At 40.6% G+C, this 25,085-nt stretch overlaps 1 protein-coding gene across 1 annotated transcript in view; it reads left to right on the top strand.

Annotated features, from left to right (window-relative positions):
• Positions 1-624: 624 nt before the first annotated feature.
• Positions 625-25,085, top strand: part of nrg2b (neuregulin 2b) — a 103,463-nt gene continuing 79,002 nt past the window's right edge. The window contains exon 1 of the mRNA XM_062999947.1: positions 625-1,036. Within this exon, the coding sequence (XP_062856017.1) occupies positions 625-1,036 (412 nt within the window). The remainder of the gene's footprint in view (positions 1,037-25,085) is intronic.

The following is a 25,085-nucleotide window of genomic DNA, read 5'->3' as shown; positions in this document are numbered from 1 at the left end:
TGTGTGTGTGTGTGCAGCGAGCAGCAGAGGGGACGCGCTTGTTGCATCGCCCAGCTGCACATTTTCGCGTCTTGCGTGTGCGCGTGTCGTCGCGCTTTGGAGACCAATTTAGGATTTTGACACGAAAGTTAGGATCGCAAGGGTGCTTTTTTTTTGGTGCAGTGAACTCGAATCATTCTTAAATCACAGTATGCCCGGGCGGGTGATGGCATTAAGCTGGTCGCAGCAGGACTAGCAAGCGGCGCCTTGCGGATTCTGCGCTCTGGCGAGGAGCGTAATTTATGAACGCGCACCGGCGTTGGGGGACTGCGCTGAAGGAGAATGCAGCAGCAACAAGGCTTTTCCCGCCCCGCGCCGCTGCCCGGGGCCGTTTCAGGTTCCTGAGCGTACCGCGGTCCCTTGTCACGAAACCGCGCGGGGAAAAAAAGCGGCGCCCACAGATGGCATGGGCACAGCCTGCGCAAGGTCTGCCGCTCTGCCCCGCCACCGGAGCCCGCCCGCCATACCCTGCCGCCGTAACTTCTATCCATCCCGCGTCCACGTCCACCCCAAGACCACTGCACCTGTACCCGCACCCGCACCTGCACCACCGCGGTCGGCCGCCCCTGAGCCACAGCCGACGGCATGAGGAGGCTTGATGCGGTGCACTTCTCCATGCTGCTCGTCGGGGTCTCCTTCGCGTGCTACGCCCCGAGCTTGGATTCCCTGCAGGAGCAGGCGTACCAATCGGCCGTGGTGATCGAGGGCGAGGTCCGCGAACTGCCCGCCAACGCCTCCGCTGATCTCTATAGCGTGAACGTCCGCGTCCTGGACGTGTGGCCGAGCAACAGCGGCGGGCTGGAGCGAGAGCAGCTTGTCACCGTGGGCGACTTCGGCTCTGAAGCTCCCTGCGTCGCAGTGGAGAAGGACCACAGATATATATTTTTCATGGACCCCACAGAGGAACCACTAGTTTTCAGAGCCTCGTTTGCTCCTCTGGAAACTGTTGAGAAGAATCTGAAAAATGATGTGCAGAGTGTGCTATGCAAGAACTGCGGTAAGTTAAGACTTGTACAATTAATCACATTTACCACATCCTAACAATGACTATACTTACAGTATTAATGCTTGGGGTTCTTACATTGATCTTTGATCCAAAGCGAATTACAGTACTGTGACAGTATACAGTCTAAGCAATTGAGGGTTAAGGGCCTTGCTCAAGGGCCCAACCTGGCAGTAGTGGGGTTTGAACCAGCGACCTTTGGATAACTAGTCCAGTACCTAAACCGCTAGGCCACAACAGTCCATAACTGGGTTCTTAACATTATAAATCTTTGTAGAAATACATAAATACACACACATCCACCACAACTTTATCCTTCAATGTACCACCAACTATCGTGACGTGATCTCACAGACCACCAGCTAAGTTGGCTTGGCTAGATTGCAGCACACACAGATCTAACTAGGAATCCCGAATGATGCGGTCATTGTAAACTATAAAATATTTGGTGCATTTGATTCTTCTGCCTTTAATAATTTTACAAGCACTACAAACCACTGTGTGCAGTAAATGGTTTGACATGCATCTACCATGGACCTTTGCTTCTGTGCAGCCTATATGTAATATGTTGCAGAAGGCAAAGTGTCACTTGACGTTTGTTGGGCTTGGTACACAAGGTCACGTGTTCGAAAATAGGGAATTGCAGATAGGTCTATATGGTATTTTGTATTTCAGCTTACTTTTTACACACACCTTGCTTTTGTAGCTAGGTAGAGGCATTGCCAGCAGGAATGATCACATAATTGGAACTTTAAGCCATTTTAAGTTGTCTTGATGGGTGATAACTGGGGGATTTAGGTGCCATGATGACCATGTCATGTTGGCAATTTTGTAAATGTTGTTTGATGTTGTTGGACGTTTTGCCCTCACAATAACAACGGGTAAAATGTTCTTTCTGTCTGGTTATCAAGACTGATACGTTTAACTAACATTATCATACATCCTCCATGATGTTTATTGATGCTTATAAGGCACTGCCAATTATGCCCGCTAGATGGCGCCCAGTTGACTGGTGGCAATGCCAAGTTTCGAACCGAGGAGTTCAGAATCTCAGCGCTGGTGTGCTAGCAGAATATCCCACTGCGTCACCTGGGCACCATCTTTAGTTTACTTTGTTACGTTACTGGACAGTGGGTGGAGCTTTGGGCTATCAATCGAAAGGTCCAACTCTGCAATGCAGCCACTGTTGGGCCCTTGAGCAAGGCTCTTAACCCTCTCAGCTCCAGGGGTGCCGTACAATGGCTAACCCTGTGCTCTGACCCCAGCTTCCAAAAAAAAAATGGGGGTACACATGTACAGTGTATCACAAAAGTGAGTACACCCCTCACATTTCTGCAGATATTTAAGTATATCTTTTCATGGGACAACACTGACAAAATTACACTTTGACACAATGAAAAGTAGTCTGTGTGCAGCTTATATAACAGTGTAAATTTATTCTTCCCTCAAAATAACTCAATATACAGCCATTAATGTCTAAACCACCGGCAACAAAAGTGAGTACACCCCTAAGAGACTACACCCCTAAATGTCCAAATTGAGCACTGCTTGTCATTTTCCCTCCAAAATGTCATGTGACTCGTTAGTGTTACTAGGTCTCAGGTGTGCATAGGGAGCAGGTGTGTTCAATTTAGTAGTACAGCTCTCACACTCTCTCATACTGGTCACTGAAAGTTCCAACATGGCACCTCATGGCAAAGAACTCCCTGAGGATCTTAAAAGACGAATTGTTGCGCTACATGAAGATGGCCAAGGCTACAAGAAGATTGCCAACACCCTGAAACTGAGCTGCAGCACAGTGGCCAAGATCATCCAGCGTTTTAAAAGAGCAGGGTCCACTCAGAACAGACCTCGCGTTGGTCGTCCAAAGAAGCTGAGTGCACGTGCTCAGCGTCACATCCAACTGCTGTCTTTGAAAGATAGGCGCAGGAGTGCTGTCAGCATTGCTGCAGAGATTGAAAAGGTGGGGGGTCAGCCTGTCAGTGCTCAGACCATACGCCGCACACTACATCAAATTGGTCTGCATGGCTGTCACCCCAGAAGGAAGCCTCTTCTGAAGTCTCTACACAAGAAAGCCCGCAAACAGTTTGCTGAAGACATGTCAACAAAGGACATGGATTCCTGGAACCATGTCCTATGGTCTGATGAGACCAAGATTAATTTGTTTGGTTCAGATGGTCTCAAGCATGTGTGGCGGCAATCAGGTGAGGAGTACAAAGATAAGTGTGTCATGCCTACAGTCAAGCATGGTGGTGGGAATGCCATGGTCTGGGGCTGCATGAGTGCAGCAGGTGTTGGGGAGTTACATTTCATTGAGGGACACATGAACTCCAATATGTACTGTGAAATACTGAAGCAGAGCATGATCCCCTCCCTCCGGAAACTGGGTCGCAGGGCAGTGTTCCAGCATGATAATGACCCCAAACACACCTCTAAGACGACCACTGCTTTATTAAAGAGGCTGAGGGTAAAGGTGATGGACTGGCCAAGCATGTCTCCAGACCTAAACCCAATAGAACATCTTTGAGGCATCCTCAAGCGGAAGGTGGAGGAGCGCAAAGTCTCGAATATCCGCCAGCTCCGTGATGTCGTCATGGAGGAGTGGAAAAGCATTCCAGTGGCAACCTGTGAAGCTCTGGTAAACTCCATGCCCAGGAGAGTTAAGGCAGTTTTGGGAAATAATGGTGGCCACACAAAATATTGACACTTCAGGAACTTTCACTAAGGGGTGTACTCACTTTTGTTGCCGGTGGTTTAGACATTAATGGCTGTATATTGAGTTATTTTGAAGGAAGAATAAGTTTACACTGTTATATAAGTTCTAATGGTTGCGCTTTTGGAAGTTAACCAGTCTGTTGTTGTTGTTGTCTGAGTCTCTTTTTTGTGATGTGCCATACATTTTTATAGAAAGCAGAAAGAGAGTTCGTTTTTTTCTGAAAACAAGCTTAAATGTGGACACTGACCACATCATGTTTCCACTGTCTGTTCCAATAGACCGGCATTCCTGCATAGAATTGACGTTTGGCTTTCTCTTTGTGTAATAACATTTCAGGATATGTTTCTTGATGCAGAGGTGGACTGTGTTAAGTGACAACAGTTTTTCAAATTACCCATGAGTCCATGTGGCCATACTTGTCACATAAGTACAACTGTTTCTCATGCAGTGCCATCTGAGTGCTCAAAGGTCATGCAAATTCAGCAGTGGTTTCCATCCGTTTGTTTATATTTACAAAATAAATAAAATCAGAATGTTCAGCAAAAACACTGAAAATCATTTCTTTGTTCTTTTGTCAGTTAAATAATGGTTCAAGAGAATTAACTAATCACAGATTAGATTTCATTGCATTTTACTAAATGTCCCAACTCTCCTGGAAATGGGGTTTGTACATGAACCAAAGCTTTAGTTGTATTAGTAATATATAATTTGAAGATTATGTTTGTTGTGTCCTTTTAACAGAGGGAGACTTGCAAATGTCTATTAAACTAAATTATTGAACAGGTCTTTGTTCTAACACTCGATAGCTGACAGCTATCACTTCAAAGCAATGTTCACAGATAGTCAAGTTATATGTTGACACTCATATGCTAGAGATTAGCTTGTAAATGCTTTTTAACTTGTATCTGTAACATGTGGCTGATTACTCAAAACTCAAAAACTAAATCTTTAGGGTGGTTGTTGTAATGCCTCTAAACTCCTCATTACATAAACTCTGTAGATCCTCCAGGCTCCTAGGTCATCTCTTGTGGGTTCCTCTTAAGCCCATGCCACAATGGGGTTTAGTCAGAGGACTCCAAATTTATTTTGGGGGCACCAAATCATTTTTTGTGTGGTTTTTATTATCCTGCTGGAAGCTCCAACTCTGGCCCAGTTTTAGGTTATTGGTAGCAACAGTAAAATTTTATTTTTTAATCTTTTGGTACTTCTTGTAGCCTGTTATATCATATATCTTAATGTTTCCAAGGCATTTGGAAAAAGGTTAGTTATGTATTATATTTGGTATTTTTATTCCTATCTAACCATAGAACCTGGTTCTAGTCCAAGTCTCTGCAGCACCAAATCAACTCTAACCATGCCTAGTGTGGTTAGGAAAGAAAATGTTTTACTTTGGGACTTCTTCTAGTAGTTTGTTGGCATGGTGAGCCAAAAATTGCTACCATCTCCTGCAAATCTGGCATGTCAAACCAGGCAATATCCATCACCTGGTTTATGAAGGGTATAGCACTTCCATCTCATTTATATGTGTATATTCTTTAATCTATTCCATGTTGATTCAACACAAAGAAAATGTACTATTATTCAACCTCCACTGTCAGTACTTGGTGGAACATTTTGCCTTGATAACCTCTAATAAGCAATTTTGGTAAATGCTATTAAGCCTCTGACACCTCTCTTATTAAATGTTCACCCATTCTTCTAATGCCAAAATTCCAGCTCATTGAGATTTGATGGCTTTCATGCTTTATTAAATGCTATATTTAAATCTCACCAGAGATTTTCTGTAGAATTGAAATCTGGAGACTGAGAAGGCCACTCCAGTATATTCCAGTTGGTTGACTTGGATCTGTGCTTGGCGTCATTGTCTTGCTGGAAATTCCAATTATCACCAAGGTTTAATTTCACCCTGAAGGCATAGCATTCCTTTTGGCATATTTCACTTGACTTTTCTAGTGCTACTTGGCCAAAAGTTGTGTGCATCATGTTGTCTGGCTATGAAGTCCTTGGTTATTCACTGATCTTCTTAAAGTTGCCACTGGCATATTCGCCCCAGTCTTTATCAAATCATCTTGTAAGTCATATGCAGTAACACAATGTTTCTTTGTTGTCCTGATGAGATTGCTAAGACCTCTGGATAAAATTTTGGCCTTTCTCTCAATGGTTCTCAATGGTTAATCGTGTTGTAACCCAACTTTAGGTCATATAGACTAGCAGATTTTAAGACCATCAATATTCTGTAAGGGGGTTGAATAATTGTGACATGGCAGTATTAACAAAGTATCCTGCTACTCTAAAATGAGTTTTGGTAGTTTGCGGTAGTTTAATGCATGAGCATGTCTATTTAAATGACATTATAAAAAAATCGAAACACTGTGTATACATTTGAACCAGCATACTTCCAGAAACTCCACAATAAACATATAGTCAGACATTATTGGCTGTGTCGGGGTGGTGGGGGGTGGTGGTGGGGGGTTAGAAGAGATCTTAAAGAAATCTTGCTGCTCAGATCTTCTACTGAGTACGTCATTTGCTGAGCATGACAGGAGAAGTCTTGCAAAACCATGTGCACTGGAAGAAACTCATCACACATAGACAGTCAGAGTAAACTTCCAGTTTATTATATGAAGAAGCGATTTTATATAGCTGATGTGTACGTGAGAATGTGAGCCTATATCTAAGCTTAGTTGAATTTTAATGGTAGAGCACAAAGAGAATTATTTACGAGCATAGCCCAGAACCAAGTTGATGGTTGTTGGGGTTGATAACATTCGGGGAGGGGAATAAAACCTGTTTAAACAGGTACTGTGGTTAGATATTGCCAAATGGAGTACCTCTGTTGCAACACAGAGGCCTGAGGAGAAAGACAACTAACCAAAAGTTTATGGACACCTTGTTATTTCACCTAACAGTGAGCATCATTTGTTTTGTTAGAAAAGAAAAACTTGTCAACTGTTGTTTGTGGTAATTGCTGATATGAATGTGGTAGATTAAATCAGTAATACAAATGTGAAACCAGTGGACTAGAATGTCACGGTGGGGCAGCTGGTAGAAGAGGTCCTGCTGACTTGGATTGATTCTTACTTCTGGGACCTGTCTGTACAGGGTTTGTATATGCCCCTTGTGTCTGTATTGGTTTTCTTCAGGTAATTTGGTTTTCTCCCACTTCCTAAGACATGCAAAAGGTGGTTTGGCTACTTTCAGTTGGCCATAAGTGTGGGTTGGTGGGTAAATAGGTGTGTTTGTTGTGCTATGGTCTACAATTATGGGTGGCGCCAGGACCACCACGAACAAGGCGAAGATGAAGCAGTTAGTTAACATATATACACTGATCAGCCATAACATTAAAACCACCTCCTTGTTTCTACACTCACTGTCCATTTTATCAGCTCCACTTACCATATAGAAGCACTTTGTAGTTCTACAATTACTGACTGTAGTCCATCTGTTTCACTACATACTGTTTTAGTCCGATTTCACCCTGTTCTTCAATAGTCAGGACTCCCACATGGCCACCACAGAGCAGGTATTATTTAGGTGGTGGATCATTTTCAGCACTGCAGTGACATTGGCATGGTGGTGGTGTGTTAGTGTGTGTTGTGCTGGTATGAGTGGATCAGACACAGCAGCACTGCTATAGTTTTTAAATACCGTGTCCACTCACTGTCCACTCTATTAGACACTCCTACCTAGTTGGTCCACCATGTAGATTCAAAGTCAGAGACGAGCACTCATCTGTTGCTGCTGTTTGAGTTGGTCATCTTCTAGACCTTCATCAGTGGTCACAGGACGCTGCCCACGGGGCGCTGTTGGCTGGATATAAGTGACAGTGATGTGTTTAAAAACTTCATCAGCATTGCTGTCTTATTCACTTATACCAGCATAAAACACAACCACCATGTCAGTGTCACTGCAGTGCTGAAAATGACCCACCAGCCAAATAATACCTACTTTCTAGTGGTCCTTGGAGAGTTCTGACCATTGAAGAACAGCATGAAAGGGGGCTAACAAAGCATGCAGAGAAACAGATGGACTACAGTCAGTAATTGTAGAACTACAAAGTACTTCTATATGGTAAGTGGAGCTGATAAAATGGACAGTGAGTGTAGAAACAAGGAGGTGGTTTTAATGTTAGGGCTGATTGGTGTATATGTTAAATTCTTTAATGGTAAGTTTAATTGATTTTTTTACACTTCTGAGTTAAGGAAAATAACACTGCTGCTTTGACTTTTGACATTAGCCTTTTCCGCTTTGCATAAAATGTACTCTTGATGTACATATGGAAGCGGCTTTAATGTTAAAATAAGTTATCGATTTCTAGCTCTGTGTGTGTGTTACTTTTCATAACTGTGCTACGATTCTCAAATACTATAGTGATGCATATGCATTTATAACAAACTGTAGCGCGTCATATGGTAGTAAGAATGGTGGTAAAAACACAAGCTGGTCTGTTTGCATTTTGTTGCTACATTTTTGTGAATTAGCCCGTGCAGAGCCTTGTGAAAGGAGTGTGAAAGAGGCAGAAAAAGTGTGAAGTGCTATTGAGAAAACTCGACGTGAGAGGGAGTGAGAGTGGGGGAAGGGATATGTAAGAAGACAGGAGAAGAAGAGGAGGGGCGGTGCTCAGCTTTCTCACAACCCGAGAGAAGAAAGTAGAAATGAAGAGAGATGGAGAGAATAACTCTTCTCTTCTTCTTTTTTGCCTGCAAGCACGTCATCAAGTATTCATCACTTAGTTTTTGCATATCCTTCTCTCTCTCACTCGTTCTATCTGCTCACTCACTTACTCACTCACTCTCTGCTCTCTCCCCGCTGAGGTGTCAAGAACTTTTAATTCAGAAATAAATTGATAACAGTACAGTGCCTGAAGTTTCAGGTCAACACATTATTGCTTGGCACACTTGACTGACATAATAGAATAGTTGGGTAGTGGCTATTAGCAGTGATAAATAGGCCATAATATTAAATCATAATTAGTGTACAGATGCACCAACATAATACATGTACACTCATGAGCCAAAATTAGGACGATCCCCCTGTGCGTGGCAGTTGTTCTTGTCATGGTCAGGGATGTTTTAAAGTTTGGGCTGATTGTAGTTACTTGTATTGAGTACTAAAGGTGTTGAGTACTGAGTGACTTTGATAATGGACAAATTGTTATGGCCAGATGACTGGGTTGAAGAATGTTAGAAATAGCAAGGGGTACTGACTGGCTGCTGTGTTGATTATCCACTTGAAGTCACAATTCGCAGACAAGTTGATGGGCAACCAAGACTCATTGATGCCAAAAAACATAAAGGCTATAGTTAGATACTGAAGAGCGATATCTGGCATGTCAAATATCTGGATCTGAGTCGCCCAACTGGCAATGAGTGCTATGTCAAACAGCCAATGAGAGCGCAAGATACGGTGTGAGGCCAAACGCAGGGGAGCAGTTATAAAAAGGTGGGACAGGGGCATAATATAGTTTAAATCAGAATACAATGGCACACACACAAGTTTTACAGTATTTCTGACCTTATCATTTTCTACAAAACATAAAAAATATTTATTAACCTCAAACTCACTATAGAACAATCCATGCTGTTTGCGTAGCCCAATCCACTCATTTATTTATTTTTTGTCCTTGATTTTACGCTGCACATCAGCACACAAACTTTGATCGCTCGCTAATTGTTGATGTGCATTTTTGGACATGGTATCATTAAACTTTTCGTCACTTCTGGCGATTGTTTTCGTGACAAAACATAGTTTGGGAGACCAAAGAAGCTCGCCTGTGATTCCAGTTGGTGATAGATGGTGTAGTGTGAAACCCCCTATCGGCGATCAGTCGTGTAGTGTGAAATACACACCAACTTGAAAGACTCCCAATTACAAGAGATCCAGTTGTGTAGTGAGAACTGTACATCAACCTGATGACTTGGAAAGTCGTATAGTGTGAACTTGGCTTTAATGGTTGAATGTAAACCTAGAACGTCCAGCAATGGTCCAAGGCTTCATGCTGAAAGACGAAAATTGTAGTCAGTGTTTTGGCGTGCCCCTCTCTGCGTCCATAGAATTGGTTGGAAGTTTTCCAAACTCAGCTGTGAACCTGAGTCGTGTTTTTAGCTGCTTTAGACTTCGACATCTTGGACATTTTGACCAACCAATTGCTAACTGAATTTCCGTAGGATTGCTAGGACCGCCTCATAGTGCAAATTGAATGTGCAAAGGCTTATTTCACTGTTCATGATGTAATTTTCACGACCGTGAATTAGGTAGGGCCTTAGCCTTAGTGTTTGGTTTCGACCGACAGAATGATTTAAATCATTTTTAAACACGTAATGAGGTGAATGTCTCAGAACACAATGCATCGAACCCTACTGTGTATGGGGCTGTATTTACTTCTTGGTTGACATGTGTTAAACTCAAAAATATTGGTAGATGGTTTTAAGAAAACAGCCTCTCTAATTTATATGTTAACTTGAAGCTAGGAGCTGAAAAATCATCCATGAAAAGTTGCATAGTTTTTGTGATCATCTCAGCTGTTTGGTAGAAGCTCATTAAAAATACTGTGTGCTGTTGTTGGTATAGTCCCAAGAAACTAGGGGAAAGAAATGCAAATACTTTTAAAACATTACTTTCTTGGTGAGACCATTAAAGGGTTAATAAAAAATTCCACCAGAACAGGATTAAGTATATGGTAAAAATATTTAGGTACAATTTCACAGGAACAGAGGCACCATATTGAGCAAGAAATCGAGATACTGTCTTTATGGTAGTCCAGCATGATAATGCCCTCATCCAAACTGCTTAAAGGTTTGAGTGGTGTGATGAACCCCAGGATGAAGTCAAGTGCCTTTCATGGTCTCTTCAAATATTAGAAGCAAGCATCATCAAATCACTAAGAAGAGGAACATTTTCTTCCTAAATAATGCTCTAAAGCCCACTACAAACCATTCATAAAAGATTCCACACATTAATCTGTATGGGAGATGAACACCCTCGTCTTAAGTAGGTCCTTGGAAGGAGTATATTGTTCCCATTTTCAAATTTAGTTGAGCCCTTGTTTTCAGTAGTCACATGGGTTGGTTGTTGCAATGTTTGTATCCAGTACATCAGGATACTCTAATTAAGAATGTTGACAACATACACAGTATAATTGTTTAAAATCACATGTACTAAATTAAGAATCCTTCCAGATTGTTTTAGGTATGTTATATAAAATAAAGAAATCTAATTAATAAGTCACAGTCACAAATAAATACATCAAAAATACACTTACTAGCACCTTTATTAGGAAAACACCAGAGCTTCTGCTCATATAGTACTTAATCATCAGCCAGCTGAGCAAAGCCTAAAATTACACATACATGTGTTTAGATAATAATTATGTTAGAATGGGGGAAATGTGATCAGATAGCCCTTTTAGATGGACCTGGAAAGGGCTTTATTTCGATTTGCGAACTTGATTTTGAACTTGATTTTTTTTCCACCAAAAAGCTTTTGACCTGTAAATGTTTGTTTACAGATGGAACCAAAGAATACTAGGATTTTCAGTGTGAACCGTGGTGTCATCTGTGGGCGTGTCAAGTTGTAGAGAATAGAAAAAGCAACTATGGCTGTAAAATGTATGAATAATATAGAAATAAAGTTGCATATACAAATACTGACAAACTATACAACAATGATATGGCTGCTAGTTTGTCAATACTAAACATACATCTGTAACAACAGCACATTCTCTGCTATCATGTCAGTACTATTCACTTCCATTGTGCTATGACCACCGTTGATAATGCATCCTTAGCTCTTAAAAACTGATAGAAACATGGGCCAGTTCTTAAACGGAACCAGTTCAAGAACCAGAGTTCTTTTTAATCGAAACAGGCTAGGAGAGACTTGCAAGATTGTGGATTCCTCTCCATTTGGATGTAAATATGTAAGACAACTGGGATGTAAGATCACCTGAGATTTTCTTGCACATTCTAGAGTCTGTAGAGTTTACATAGGTGTCTAAATGTGTCTTTAGGCAAGCTCATGAAAAACAAAGGTTGAGCTATTTGATACATCTCTTAACCATTTTTAAATGAGTGGAAGTATGTTTAAAACATTGTTTTACCTTTTTAGGTACACAAGGCAGGTTCATATGGAGTTCTGTATCGCGCACGGAGAGTCATGCATTGATCTTCATTATACTTTGTCTCTGTACATGTGCATTGAACAGGTTGTAAATGCAGCTGGTATGAGGATTTCCCTCCGACATTCCAACCTTCTGACGAGCCAGTCATTGTATAGGCACCCGGCCAAGATGTCAGCTCTGGTGTGCTAGTGTTTTACTGCTGTGCCACCCAAACTCTCCAAGAGTCACAACTTTTAAGCATTTTGATTATTTTGTTCTTGAGGAATTTAATAAAAAATTTACTAATACAGATTGCTTTGACTTACAAGACAATGACACTGTGTACAGCACAGTAGCTAAAACAACCTATTTTTCCTTTGTCATATCCTACCTATTTTATTTTCATGTGCTTGTAAAGATTGGTTTGGTATTGGTGGATTCTCATTACTGTAGTACTTAAATGTGTTATCAGAGTCAGAAAACAAAAGATCATGACAATCTTAGTTGATAGATCTCTTCTATTTGTGTACTATACCCTCTTTCTGGGTGCTAGTGATTTAATATGAGGTGAGTTTTTCATGCCTGACAGTTAGCTCCATGCTGTGTGACAAACTGTATTTAAATTCTTTCAAATCTCATCATGACAATTAAATGGCTAAATTGTTATATAATAATTTTGGATATTAATTTTTAAGGACCCCCAATTTTCTCCCCTAATCTAGTCGTATCCAATTACCCTTGTTGCGTTACGCTTCACTTCTACCAATACAACTGACTCAGGAGCTTCGCAACTAACACTCGTCACCTCCGACACGTGTGCAGTACCGACGGCCTCTTTTCACCTGCACAAGGCGAGTTTTTATGTGGATCAGCCTTGTGCACGGAGAGCCACACCCTGATCAGCATTATTTTCCAAGGTCATAATTGCACCAGTTATGAGGAACCCTAGTCCGGTTCATCCCACCCTGAACAAGAGCCAATTGTTGTCATGTGGCCGCCCAGCCAGATGGCAGAGCTGAGATTCGATATGATGTATCCGAAATCCCAGCTCTTGTGTTTGCGTACTTTACCGCTGTGCCACCTGAACTGCATGATTTTTAATTATTATACACATAGCTTTGTGTATGAGCTAAATTTTTGACCAAGATTATGCCAAAAATGCAGATTAAGACATTTGGGCCACTGACCTTATATGCAAGTAACTAGATTATGATGCTAGCTGGAACAGGACTTCACAACTGTTTGTTTGCTTATGTAAATTAACAGAATTGTAGCTACTATTTTAGATAGAATATGACAATCCAAATCAAGAGACTGATACTGAAATCCTACTCTTTATTACCTGTCTTTTAGAGCATAAGCAGTTATGTGGAATTCTTGTTTTAAAAGGTGATGATGGCTGCCTGACTATGAGGTCAACACATTTTTGCCATTGTGTAATTAAGTAAATTAATGTATATTTAAATTATTAATGTATAATCTTGATGAGTTACTTTATAGCATTGACAAAGCATAACAAAGCATGACTTTGTGTCCGTTTCCAGAAAAATAATGACCTTGGGGTGGGAACTGCCCCTCCATTTTGCATCAGCGCTGCATTACATCTCCACATCATTAATTATTTTACACTTAGTTGTGCAGAATTTCTTCGGGGTAGCCCTTGGATTTTCTATTAGCTTAATTAGGGTATTGATAGCAGGATTTTCAGTTTGTAAATCATTCAGGTTTAAACATTCTGCTATTTATATGAGGTTCAAAGTGTTGCAATTCAGCATGTAATATTTTATCGGTTTACACTGGGTGGATTGTAGAAGGGGCTTTCAAAGGATCAGTCTTGGTCCATATACCTTGATTGACTCGATCTATAGAGCAAAGAGGCTGAGGTTGTATGGTTGCTGAAAAACTCTGAATCAAAGCAACTTGCCATGTCAGCACCTTTTGCTTTCCAATTAGCCAGCAGCTTGTTTCTCTGGGGATTTCATTCACTTGTGCCTGCCAAAGCTCCCATGTGAGTGCATGTGTAAACCACGCCTGACATGCTATCAGCTTAATGAGCTATTCCAATCAGCTTCTGTCAGCCATCCCACCATCACTGAGAATGGAATTAGGAAAGAGGAACTGCAGTGGGTTGCAGTTTCAAAACTGTGTACCATAGACTGGCAAGCTTGGTGCTTTTTCCATGCCCTTTGATGCACAACCTGGGTCAAAAGTGACCCAACTGAGTTTTTATTTTCTATATCTTTGCAATAAATTAATTTCGTCATTCAAGCTTCCATGAATTTTTCAATTAACTTGTTTTTGATCATCACAAATCCTTATTTCAGTTTTATATTTTTTGCTTTTTTAATAAAAATCATTTTTGTATCACTACCCTTCTAATGCACAACATGGGTCAAAAATGACCCTTATGTATTTACTATGGAATTTGACAGAAACTACTGACATTTGTAAGTGTTTGTGGTCAAAAACATATATACTGATCTTTTGAAAGACAACCAAAGATTAGGCTCTTGAATCTTGAATATGCTAGCTGTTTACATATTCTAGTATAGATAGCTTTTATTAGCTAAGTCAGCAAATACATAAATAACTGACAAATGTGCATATGAAAATGTTCTTGAATGGATGAATATGGGTCATTTTTGACCCATGTTGTGCATTAGAAGGGGTTTGCTTAGCTTGTGCATCAAAGGGTTAAAGCCAACTTGTTTTTTCGTTTTTTTTCTTCAGAGCTTTTGTACGTAACTATAGTAGTTAAATCAGGTGTCAAAGCAAGGAATAGTCTGTAGATACAAAGTTTTTCACAAGTAAAAGCTGTTGGCGCTGTACTTAAACTGCTCTGCTTGTGTTTACTGTTTTAGTGTTTGAAAGTTGGGTGACATCCTCCTTTGTTCCTAAAACTACTTTTGCAGAAAAAACTTGTCAATCTGGGAGATTAGCAGTTTATGCATGACAAATTGTTTTGCTGAATTGAGGTATTGGGTTCAAATCCCAGGTAGAGCGCTTCCTCCAGGAGCTCTGGTTTCCTCCCACAGTCAGTCAGTCAAATGAGTCAATCAATTGAAGATACAAAATGGGCCGTATGTGTGAATGTGTTTGTGTGTATGTCTGCCCTGCGATGTACTGGTGCCCTGTCCAGGGTGTTTCCCTGCCTTGCACCCACTGAGAACTGGGATAGGCTCCACCACCCTCCACTACCCTGATTAGGATAAGCAACTTGTAAGTGAATAATTTGAATGTAGTAAATTAATCCATATGGACTCTCAAACTATTCCACATTGGAAATAAAGTGTGCAGTTGACCTTTTACAAAGTTTATCCATAGCAAATGTTGTGATGCAAAACTATTGATCCCTGGGCTCATCTGGCGCAGCGGTAAAACACACTAGAGCTCGAACTTGTGAGTTGTGCGCCATAACTTACAATGATTGGCTCATCCATCAGGGTTGGATGTCGCAGTTATGATTCCTCATAACTGCTGTAATTACGACCTCTGCTGGCTGGTTGATGGCGCCTGCATCAGAGACGAGGGACAATGGGATCAGTGTGTGACTCTCCATGTGTAAGACCAAGCCAGTCGGCTACTGTCGGAGGCGTGTGTTAGTCATGGCTCTTCTTGTTCAGGAGTGGAGGTAAGCAGCAGTAAAGAGGAAGCGAAATGCCAATTGGGTAATTGGACAAGATTGGGAGAAAAATTGGGAAAGATGCAAAAACAAAAAGCCAAGGTCCTGGTGGGTCTGGTTTCACTGGGAACCACTGGTCGCAAGGCAGGAATACCCTGGACAGGACACCAATCTATTGCAGGGCTTATGGTGTACATTCCACACCAAAGACTTAAGTACAGCTTTAACTCAGTGTGTGTGCAACATTAAAACCTATATATAAATGATACAGCATCATAGCTTTAAATCACTGTGTGTGTGTGTGTGTGTGTGTGTGCTTAATATTAAAACTTGGGTGGTGGTTTTGTTATGCATAGTTGTTACACTGCATTACTCAGTGGTAACTCAGTGGTTAAGGTACTGGACTAGTAAACAGAAGGTTGCCGGTTCAAGCCTCGCCACCACCAAGTTGCCACTGTTGGGTCCCTGAGCAAGGCCCTTAACCCTCAATTGCTCATTGTGTAAGTCGCTTTGGATAAAAGCGTCTGCTAAATGCTGAAAATGTAAATGTACTCAAAGGCTTTACAAGCCTTTTTTTTTTCTCTCTCAAGTAGCCAATCCACCTACTGCATGTTATTTGGGGGTAATAGAGGCACCAACTGTACCAGCTTCTATAATGATTTCTTTAACACTGCACTGTATATTCCACATTATTACACCTATAACACCACACAGCATCACAGCTTTAAATCAGCAAGTGTGTGTGTGTGTGTGTGTGTGTGTGTGTGTGTGTGTGTGTGTGTGTGTGTGTGTGTGTGTGTGTGCGCGCGCGTGTGTGCGTGTGTTCAATATTGAAACCTGGGTGGTGGATTCACTATCTATGGTTGTTACACTGCATTACTCAAAGGCTTCACAACCCTTTCTTTTACTTTCCCTCTCTCTTTCTCTTTCTCTCTCCCTCTCTCTCTCTCCCTCTCAAGTAGTCAATCCACCTTCTGCATGTTTTAGAAGGTAATGGAGGCACCAAATGTACCAGCTTCTACCATGTAGAATGTATATGGTATTTTATTTTTATACACTGCACTATAGATTCCACACCATTACACTTATAACACTACACAGCATCACAGCTTTAAATCAGCAAGTGTGTGTGTGTGTTCAATATTGAAACCTGGGTGGTGGATTCACTATCTATGGTTGTTACACTGCATTACTCAAAGGCTTCACAGCCCTTTCTTTTTACTCTCTCTCCCTCTCCCTCTCTCTCGTTTCTCTCTTTTTCTCTCTGCACCCCCTCTCGATTTTTGTCTTTCTTACTCTTGTTCTGTTTCTCTCTTTCCGTGCTTCTTTCTTTTTCTCAGTCTCTCTCTCTCCCTCTCACCCTCCCTCTCTCTCTCAGTAGTGGTTTCCATGGTGACAGCTGTGCGCTGCAGATATTCAGAGTGAAAGAGGTGTTTCTGGTGCTCTCTAACACACTCTCTCTTTTATACCTTACACTAACAGAAATACATCCAGTGTTGTGGCTGTAACCATTCACAGTTAATATTATGCCAGTGTAATGAATATAAATGCACAACCACCGTTTTAAATGAATGATTCACTTTCATATGTCATATAGTTTGTTCTTTAGGAATCACAGTGTTACGGAGATATACACGCCAGCGCCTGAAAGCTTTTCAGAGCTGATTCCTAATGTCAGTCTTTATAAAGCAGAATGCACATGGTGAAAGAAAACAGTCCATGTGAACAGTAATGCAGAGGCTGGAGTGTGTTTCTGTGATTTAGTCAGAAAAGAAAGGGTTTGCATAAATAGTATAAGGACTTAAATTCTTTACAGGTTGTGTTTCTGCCATGCAGCCAGTGTATTTGAGTGTATTGAGACTTTGGACCCACCATAACCATGATCAGTCAGAGGCAGTTACTATCAAGTACTGTATGTTTTCTTATACTTAGCATAATTGTTATTATTGCCTCACAACAAGAAGACCCTGGGTTCGATTCCCAGATTAAGTGGTCCGGGTCATTTCTGTGTGGAGCATGTTCTCCCTCTGTCTGAGTGTGTTTCCTCTGGGTGTTCCTGTTTCCTCCCACAGTCCAAAGATTTTCAGTTGGGTTTATTGGAGTTACAAAACTGCCCTAGGTGTGAATGTGTTTGCCCTGTGATGGACTGGCAAAGTGCCCAGGGTGTTTCCTACCTTTCCCTGGTGAATTGTACCCATCCCGACCTAAATAGGATAAAGTGGTGGTAAAACAGACAATGAATGAAGTTGTTCCTGAACCAAGAACAAAGAAACTATTGTTTATATATATATATATATATATATATATATATATATACAGGGGTTGGACAAAATAACTGAAACACAATAATTTATTAGTATGGTGTAGGGCCTCCTTTTGCGGCCAATACAGCATCAATTCGTCTTGGAAATGACATATACAAGTCCTGCACAGTGGTCAGAGGGATTTTAAGCCATTCTTCTTGCAGGATAGTGGCCAGGTCACTACATGATGCTGGTGGAGGAAAACGTTTCCTGACTCGCTTCTCCAAAACACCCCAAAGTGGCTCAATAATATTTAGATCTGGTGACTGTGCAGGCCATGGGAGATGTTCAACTTCACTTTCATGTTCATCAAACCAATCTTTCACCAGTCTTGCTGTGTGTATTGGTGCATTGTCATCCTGATACACGGCACCGCCATTGGATGCACATGGTCCTCCAGAATGGTTCGGTAGTCCTTGGCAGTGACGCGCCCATCTAGCACAAGTATTGGGCCAAGGGAATGCCATGATATGGCAGCCCAAACCATCACTGATCCACCCCCATGCTTCACTCTGGGCATGCAACAGTCTGGGTGGTACGCTTCTTTGGGGCTTCTCCACACCGTAACTCTCCCGGATGTGGGGAAAACAGTAAAGGTGGACTCATCAGAGAACAATACATGTTTCACATTGTCCACAGCCCAAGATTTGCGCTCCTTGCACCATTGAAACCGACGTTTGGCATTGGCACGAGTGACCAAAGGTTTGGCTATAGCAGCCCGGCCGTGTATATTGACCCTGTGAAGCTCCCGACGGACAGTTCTGGTGGAAACAGGAGAGTTGAGGTGCACATTTAATTCTGCCGTGATTTGGGCAGCCGTGGTTTTATGTTTTTTGGATACAATCCGGGTTAGCACCCGAACATCCCTTTCAGACAGCTTCCTCTTGCGTCCACAGTTAATCCTGTTGGATGTGGTTTGTCCTTCTTGGTGGTATGCTGACATTACCCTGGATACCGTGGCTCTTGATACATCACAAAGACTTGCTGTCTTGGTCACAGATGCGCCAGCAAGACGTGCACCAACAATTTGTCCTCTTTTGAACTCTGGTATGTCACCCATAATGTTGTGTGCATTGCAATATTTTGAGCAAAACTGTGCTCTTACCCTGCTAATTGAACCTTCACACTCTGCTCTTACTGGTGCAATGTGCAATTAATGAAGATTGGCCACCAGACTGGTCCAATTTAGCCATGAAACCTCCCACACTAAAATGACAGGTGTTTCAGTTATTTTGTCCAACCCCTGTATATACACTGTATGTTTACTGATGATGTGATTAATCACAGTCCAAACTAGGAAATATGTAAATACAATAGGTATTTTATAACTTATAGGGAATTTTACCAGCAGTAACACTTTATGCAGATTGACAAAGCAATAAAACAATTTTATTAGAATATTTTAGGATTTCTTACACACCCCTTCTCAGGTCATGTCACAGCATCTCTGTTGGGTTAATGGACATACAGGATAACAGAAAGAAACCCTGTTCAGGAACCCTGTTTACTGAATGGGGCTCCATACCCCAAAACCAACAAAACCAAGGCACAGGCACATTAACAAGAAATTACAAGTAAAATTCTGCATTTATTTGATTACCTTAGTAACACTGATTTATAGATTTGTCATATAATTAACATTTCTTTTGGTTTTCTCGTTGGTTTACTACAGTGGATACTTGAGGATACTCCTACATCATAAATACTTGTCAGTAGGTGGATTAACTAAATTGCTTCTCGTTGTGAGTTTAAATGTGTCTCATGCATCCTGTCCAGTCAGTGTTCTTCAACATGGGCTCTGAAACCATTGTGACCCTGAGTACAATAAATCAGTCAGTAAAGATAAACGAATGATTCACTCTTATACAACACAACGTTGTGGATTTATGGGCAACAAATCAAGTATGGAATATGCAAATTAGAAATATTGTGTGTTGTTTTATTCACATTTACCATACTGTCCTAACTTTTTCTGATTCTGGGTTGTAATTAGAAACAGTTCAGACTGACTCACAAGAATGCCCAGTTTTAGTAAGTCTTCCTCATCCAGGTGGCACCAATTATGGTGCTACTCATGGTCAGTAATTATCTTAGGCATCAGGCTAAAACGGCACATTTTCTGTGAACCATAATAATTGTTGGACAGCTTCTGCATTTTGTGTTTTACTTCTTGAGTTGGTCAGAAATTACTTGGGCTTACTGAAAAAAACGAATTGGCAAAACAGTGGAGTAGCTTGTTGAATATTCAACACATATTTAAGGGACACATATTTAGGGGATGGACAAAAAATTGGAAACCGTTAACATTGTATTTATTTTAAGGAGCTAATAAGTAGTAGGACCACACTTTACCTTCAGAACAGATTTAATCCACTTTTAAGTTCTGTCATCTAAGTCCTGAATGGGTTGTGGTGGGATTTGGTGCATTCAAAAAGAAAATCTTCAGGTTATTTAAAGGATGAAAGCATTACAGTGCTTTGTAGTTTCAAGAACTTTCCATAAAGGTTCAATATGTTTATATCTGGAGATTTTGGAAACATGTTCTGGTGTTCAACAAAACATTTCCTAAATAATTGTAGCAGTGTGTATGCGGCATTAGCATTCTGGAGCATGAGAACATCATCAGGCAAGAGAGGGTGTGCTTGGTTCTCTAAATTTGCCTTGTTGACTAATATATGACCATTTAATGTTATAACTGGAACTAAAGTGGACTGATTAGACTGTATTACTTTTTAAATTGCTAATAGGCCTGGTTTTGTTAACTTGTTGTCTTGGTTTAGTACCAGCGTTGTATGGTTTTGTTCTACATAATTTTTTTATTTAGCCCATTCCAATTCCCAGTTTTAATTACTCCTGCCATTTGCACTAACTCCATTCTGTTTGGAAAAAGCAGCAGGCTTGCACTCACCCCCTTGACCTGTGTACAGTTGCTGGTTGCTTCTTTCTCCCATCCAGGGGTAGGTACCCTCACAGCCATATTGCGTATGGAGAGTAATGCTACGCTGCATGTGAACCCAACTCCCCCATGTCGGTGCTCCAACCAGTACGGTAAACACAAAGCACAGTGGCAGTAGGGACAAACTCCATATTTTCATTTTCAGACACAACCATTTGTGTCTGTAAAGGATGTCTGGCCAGGTCAGTAACACTGCTCAGGAGGATTAAACAGCTATCATAGTAGGAGTTTGTTTATCCCTTTTAGTGAACTAAGATTTTTTTGCTGATGGTGTTTGTCTGTGCACTGTAATGACTAGTAGCTCTGTGGTTTGGGCTTTGTACTCTCAATTCCAAGATTGTGGGTTTGAATTGTAGTCCTGCCAAGCAGCCACTTTTGGGCCCTTCAGCTCTCAGGGGCACCATATAATGGCTTCAAGCTGGGAGATGTGAAAAAAAAGGATTTTATTGTACTGTATGTATGTATGACATTTGTTTGTAACCTACTATTGAAACATTAACGTTCCTAGAACTTATACATGTGATACGGACACCACCTTTTTGGCCTTATCACTCTTTTTGGTTCTTGTTGCTTTGAAATCTTACAATTCCAAGTTCTTTATGTTAGCTAATACAAACTGCTATTTAACAATCAACCTAACAGAACTGACCAGTGTAGCTGTTAGGGACATCAGTGAATAAACAGTTAGCCAATAACCGTCAAAGAAGTGATAGTTTGATTAATGTTGTTGGTTAAAAACGTTTCTTAAATTAATTTCCAACAGCTGACACTTGATTCCAACTGAGAGCGGAGCTACAGTCTGTACAGAGAGAAAGATGGATAGATTTAAAATGCACCCCAACCCTCTCTCTCTTTGCACATGTGCCAGCTCTGCATATAGCTGAGTTTTCAATCCAACCAGAAAAACTATTTGTATTTTTATTATTATGTATTTATGTATTTTAAAACTACAATGAACAGTGGAACTGTTATACATAAAATCATTTGGTGATGCAAGTTTGCTTAAGTTTTGAATTAATAAAGCAAGTGTGACTTGTTGATATGAAGATTAGTGATATGTTTTGTATTTTGACGGGATGCTAGAGGTTATCTGTCGACTAATGACAGTCAGTTATTGGTTAAAAGAAACAGGCAAAAATTTGCATCCCCAGTATTTATTTATTTATTAGGATTTTAACATCACGTTTTACACAATTTGGTTACATTCATGACAGAAATGATAGTTACTTGTTATACAAGATTAATCAGTTCATAAGTTTTATATCAAACACAGTCATGGACAACTTCGTATCTCCAATTCACCTCATTTGCACGTCTTTGGACTGTGGGAAGAAACCAGAGCTCCCGGAGGAAACAAACACAGACATGGGGAGAACATGCAAACTCCGCACAGAAAGGGCCCGGACCGCCCCACCTGGGGATCAAACCCAGGACCTCCTTGCTCTGAGGCGACAGTGCTACCCACTAACCACCGTGCCGGCATCCCTAGTAACTGTGTTTGGAATTGTGATTTAGTCACATTTTTTTCCAGTATTCTGTCCACTATCTGTAGGTCTTCTAGCATTCTCCTTAAACTCTTAACTACTTTTTCTGTCTTTATTCTCAGCAGTTTATATAGCATTAATGAGTACCACCCCTTTATGTGTCTTCAGTCCATGTTTTTTTTTATTTTGTTAAACTCGTTAAACCAGTAAATAACCATCAACAAGTTACTTTTAACTGACAAGCATACTGAGACCAATATTGAGAGTCTTTTGTGAACAAGGCTTTAGATCTTATTAAATGCAAAAAGAAAGAGTTTCACGTAACAGTAATATAAAAATCACAGGTTGTACTGTGCTGGTAGGCTCCTTTTAGCAGCTAAATAATTTTTAGCAGGATAAATAGTATAGGGTGTATAACTGACTGCAGTAGTAGTAATATACAAAATCTCTTTGTGTGTCTTCCATATTGAAGTACAGTTTTTTAATGCTGTCTGTGTATTATTTTAAGCTGTCTTAGATGTCACAGCCAATTTATGTATAGGGTTGGAGGGCTGGTATGGTCGTGTGTGGCATAGCAGTCATAACAGTTGTGTATGTGGTGTGGCGTGTATGTGCATCACAATCAGTGTACTGCCAACTAAATTTTTTATCTGACATGCAATATTCAGTCATCACAGATTAAGGCTCTGTTCTGCCTCTTCTAAAAATAGTATGCAGTATGTACCAATGTATATCATCCATGCTTAAGGCTGTACCAACTCAGTCATGTTGGTCCTGTAGTTTGAAATCACATTATTACAAGATTATAATGTTTAAGTAATTATTATAAACACAATTTAAATGAGTTTTTTACATACTGCTAACTTCTACTCTTATTTTCTGAAAATGTTATTGTTTAAATGGTATTACTATACCAGAATGACTTTTACTGGACAGCCTGTATAGATATACGTAGATACACTGCTTGCTACGGGCTTGTCTTAATTGTAAGCAAAATTAGCAACCTTGTACTTAGCAACAATGTGAAACCCAATAAGCCTACTTTGTACACATAAATGGGTCTAATTAGCAACTGTTTCTGGGTTAAGAACACTACAAATCCCAACAACAACAACAAAAAACAATACAAGGTTATTAGATATAAGGTTTATAATAAAGTAGCATAAGTTAAAGGGAATTTGCAATATTTGCATCCCTAATCAGGACATTGAAGAAAAACCCATGTGTTACTGCAAAAGATTTACAGGATAAAGGCTGGGACAAATGTGTCACTTGCAACCATAAGGAAGGTCACAACAACCAAGGACTTCATGGTTGGATTCCCCACTGCAACACCACTCTTGATCAAGAAATGAAGGAACAGTTGAATTGAATATGCCAAAAGGAAATTTCTGCAAAGTTCTGGAACACAGTCCTACTGAGTGATGAAATCAAACTGAAACTGTTTGTCCGTATGGATCAGTGGTTTCCAAACACCAGAGGAATGTGACCAGAAGAATTCTATCACTACAGTCAAGCATTGATGTGGGTCAGTGATGATGTGAGGTTGTTTTTCTGCTGCAAGAACTTGTAATCTTGAGCATGTGACTGGCATTATGGAGTCTTAGAAATACCAAAGTAGTTTGGAGAAAGAATGTTATGCTTTATGTGGTCAAATTGCACCTTGCTGATAAGTTAATTTTAGAGCAAGACAATGATCACAAGCATAATTTAAAGTCAACCAAAGCTTGGTTAAGGAATCAGTCCTGAAAGATCCTGGAGTCTTCAGATTTAAATTTCAGTTTTTAAAAAAGCAACCTCAATTAGTTGGAGCCTTAGCACAAGAAGAATGGATGAAGATTCCACAAGAAGCGTAATGGCTTATTAGAGGTTATCAGGGTAAAAGTACTGAAGCTAAAGGTTGAATAATAGCACACAGACATTAGTCAAGAGAACTAGATGTTTTACATTTAAACTAAAAAAGGTCAACTTATGTTTTTTTATATATTTTCTCCCCTTTTTTTCCCTTTTTAGCGGCTCCAATTGCCCCACTGCGTCATGCTTCCTCTCCACCAATGGCGATCCCCGCTTTGATTGAGGAGAACGAAGCTAATCCACGTCCCCTCTGACACGCGGGCAGCATGCCGTATGCATCTTATCACCTACATTTTGACAAGTGCAGTGCAGCTCAGCACTGTGTACGGAGAGACACACCCTGACAGCACTCTTTTCTCATCTCTGTGCAGGCGCCATCAATCAGCCAGCAGAGGTCATATTTGCATTAGTTATGAGAATGACCCTATTCGGCTTAATCTCACCCCAACTGAACAACAGGCCAATCGTTGTTCATGTGGCTGCTCAGCCCAGCCGGCAGGCAGAGCTGAGACTCGATATGATGTATTCGAGATCCCAGCTCTGGTTCCAGCGTGTTTTTACCGCTATGCCACCTGAGCAGCCCAACTTATGTTAATAAAATTGCTAGTATGTATCAATACAGTTTTTTTGTACTTTGTTTACTAAAACGTCTTGTTTAAGGTAAAAAAAAGGTGCAACCGTATGTGCTTAATTCCAGTTCTTTGCCTCCAACAATTACATTTAATTTCATTGTGCTTTATATCTACAGGTAACATGTGTCTAAGCAGTTTGTGCTCCTGAACAGAGCCAAATGTACAAAACAGACCTAGCCTATACCTAAATGTAATCAGACTAAACACACACACACTGGATTTCTTCCCACCGGTGCAGATAAGATTTAAACCACTTTTTCTTGCAATGCAGCCTAAATGATGGATCTCTTATCTAACAAGGATAAAGCACCATGTACTCTCATACTTGTTTAAAAATATTTTGTAAACTTGCATGTAGAAGTATTGCAGTTTGGGGTT

The sequence above is a fragment of the Trichomycterus rosablanca genome, chromosome 8 (assembly GCF_030014385.1).
Source record: "Trichomycterus rosablanca isolate fTriRos1 chromosome 8, fTriRos1.hap1, whole genome shotgun sequence".
NCBI classification, from domain to species: domain Eukaryota; kingdom Metazoa; phylum Chordata; class Actinopteri; order Siluriformes; family Trichomycteridae; genus Trichomycterus; species Trichomycterus rosablanca.
Note: the sequence above shows the minus strand (reverse complement) of the source record. Positions and strands in the feature narration are given on the sequence as shown.